This window comes from Sphaeramia orbicularis, chromosome 7 (genome assembly GCF_902148855.1).
Source record: "Sphaeramia orbicularis chromosome 7, fSphaOr1.1, whole genome shotgun sequence".
NCBI lineage: Eukaryota > Metazoa > Chordata > Actinopteri > Kurtiformes > Apogonidae > Sphaeramia > Sphaeramia orbicularis.
This window is the reverse complement of record NC_043963.1, coordinates 24,169,629-24,172,128: the sequence shown is the minus strand read 5'-3', so window position 1 is coordinate 24,172,128 and position 2,500 is coordinate 24,169,629. Positions and strand designations below refer to the sequence as shown.

Below are 2,500 nucleotides of genomic sequence, written 5' to 3'. Positions count from 1 at the left end.
ACCCATTACATGCAAAAAGTGTTTCGTAGTTGTGTCCGCACCGACCGGTAACACAGCAAACCTTTTTAACCATCTAAAGTTTAACCACCGTGACCTTTATCATAATCTTATGAAAAACTAAAACACATTAAAAAAAAACTCCGTCTACAACTTCGTCCGCAATGCAATCTTCAGTCTCCGAATCTCTTTACGCTGCAACTCCCGTATTAACCTAACCCTAACCTGTATAACCCTAACGTACGTCTTCTAGATGGCTGATGTATACAGAAGACCTTAACTGAAACCTCACGGCACGCCACTGAATTTACTATGTTTCATACTACACTGAACATACTTGAATTATTTGCACTTTACGTGAGTTTTTTTTATTGCTCCAGTTCTATGGCAAGTCTAGAGCAGTTTAATTCCAGTGCACTATTTGTTTACAAAAGGAAACATACTTGAATTTACAGTATACTTATTGCATTCAAAGATTTTTTGTTTTGTACAAAAGTGAACATACTTTGTTTTAATGGTTAAAAGCTTTATTTATTTAAAGAGTATATCTTACATTGTTTTGCAAGAAAAAAATAAACAACTTTAAGGTTAACAAATAATCGTTTTTAATAATCGTGATTTCAATTATTGCTAAAATAATCGTGATTATTTTTTTTTTCTATAATCGAGCAGCCCTACTGTGTGTATTGTTGGTTTGTGGAATGAACTTGCACCTGAAACATCAAATACAGCTGTATGAGTCACTGTATGACCTACAGCAGATCCCTTTGGGAGATGGACTAGTCCAGTAAAATCCACACAATGTAAAGAATAGACTTTGACAACCTTGAGCAATATGACAACTTTATAACTTGTTACTGTTTAATGTTCTGACAAACTAAAAATCTTATTTTCTGCTGCATCCAATGTTATCCACCATATTAACAGTTTAAAATCCAGCAGAAACAAAGACTGGTCTAAGTTTTTGCACCAGTTTGTAGGAGTTTTTGATATAGTATTTTACATTTTTTTTTTTTACAACAAAGATTGTGTGGACAGAATTTTTTTAAGGAGGGGAAAATACCTATTTAGAAAAACAAATATCCTTGTGTAGGCAATGCATTAAACAATAATACAAATAAATAAATTTCAGGTCTGATGTTTCTAACGACAGGTAGTTACTGAGTTATTACCTAACGCCAGATGCCAGTGTTCTTGCAGAATCATCTGTATGTTCCTGCAGACAAGCTGGATGGCATAAACGGAGAATGACCAGCCTCCTACTATCAGCACATAAAAAGGGCTTTTCTGTAGAAGAAGCATATAAAGGGTACAAAATTTAGCATAAGAATAGTAATTTCACCTTTAAAACTAGGCACATTTGTTGAAGTTACCTTCGGCATCAAGCGCGCCAACACAAAAAGAGGATGATGAGGGAGGCAATCATTCCAGTGCTCATTCCAGCAGAGTAGTAGAAAAGCTGACTCCTTCATGTTATGGAAAATTGATATTAGATAATATCACATCATCACAGGTGGAAATTAGCACTAGTGCTAGAACCTGGCACACTCCTTTTTAAGGTTAATGTATATTGTGCATTGTCCCTGTCTAAATAAATAAATAAATAAAATGAAAAAAAAAGAAATCACTGCATTTAATTGTAACTTTGGAAGATAAATAAGAAAACATTACCTGCTGAGTGAGTCTGCAAAGATGAACAATGACGCCCCAGAGAGGAAGACCAGAAAGAGGTAAATATCAAACTCTGTAAAATGAATAAACATTATGTAAGTTATGTCAAAACTTTATGTGAAGTGAGGTCACACAGTAATGTTTTGTACTTACTGCGAAGAGATTTGACGGTGTACTGAGTTTTATCAGCGGGGTCCACCCGGAAGCACGTCTTCTTACTGAACAGACTGATGTTAATGGAGGTTTCATTGTGCCGCTCTCGTAACCAGCCCTGAAACCAACCCCAGAAACTGAAGCGTTCCAGCTCCTGCAGTCGCTCTTCATCATCCACAGTTTGCACCTTGAACAGCTTTGAACTTGACACTCTGACCTTTAAAAAAAAAAATAATTAATTTATCACTGACCCTACATACAGTCCATGCAACTTTTTCATAGTTTGGAGATTAGTTTATACAATAAATCTGGTGGGATATTACCTGAATTCTGGTCCAGGTGTGTCTCCAGTTTGGCACTATGGTGTTTTGGTAACAGAAACTGCTGGGCCCTGAGAAAACATAAACCTCACCATCTTGGAGATCAATAACAGGAGGCTTGTTACCTAGAGTTCATATGCAGAGACATGTCTGTTATTACAAGAGGCCATTGCATCACGTTTCCTTCTTTTATATAGTTTTTTTTTTTTTTTTTAAAGTCACTCAAGGATAGTATTTCAGTTTGACTGTTTGAAAGGTCATGTCAGTACACAATACAGTCATGCATAAAACCAATGTGTTGCAGCAAGTATTTACAGTCATGACTATTAATATTCAGATATGTAGTTACAGCTTCTACT

At 35.7% G+C, this 2,500-nt stretch overlaps 1 protein-coding gene across 1 annotated transcript in view; it reads right to left on the bottom strand.

Moving 5' to 3' along the window:
* LOC115422441 (nuclear envelope integral membrane protein 1-like) overlaps positions 1–2,500 on the bottom strand; it is a 10,335-nt gene that overhangs the window by 4,978 nt on the left and 2,857 nt on the right. Inside the window, 6 exon segments of the mRNA XM_030138798.1 lie at positions 1,170–1,284; positions 1,371–1,399; positions 1,402–1,463; positions 1,669–1,741; positions 1,822–2,038; positions 2,145–2,266. Of these exon segments, the coding sequence (XP_029994658.1) occupies positions 1,170–1,284; positions 1,371–1,399; positions 1,402–1,463; positions 1,669–1,741; positions 1,822–2,038; positions 2,145–2,266 (618 nt within the window).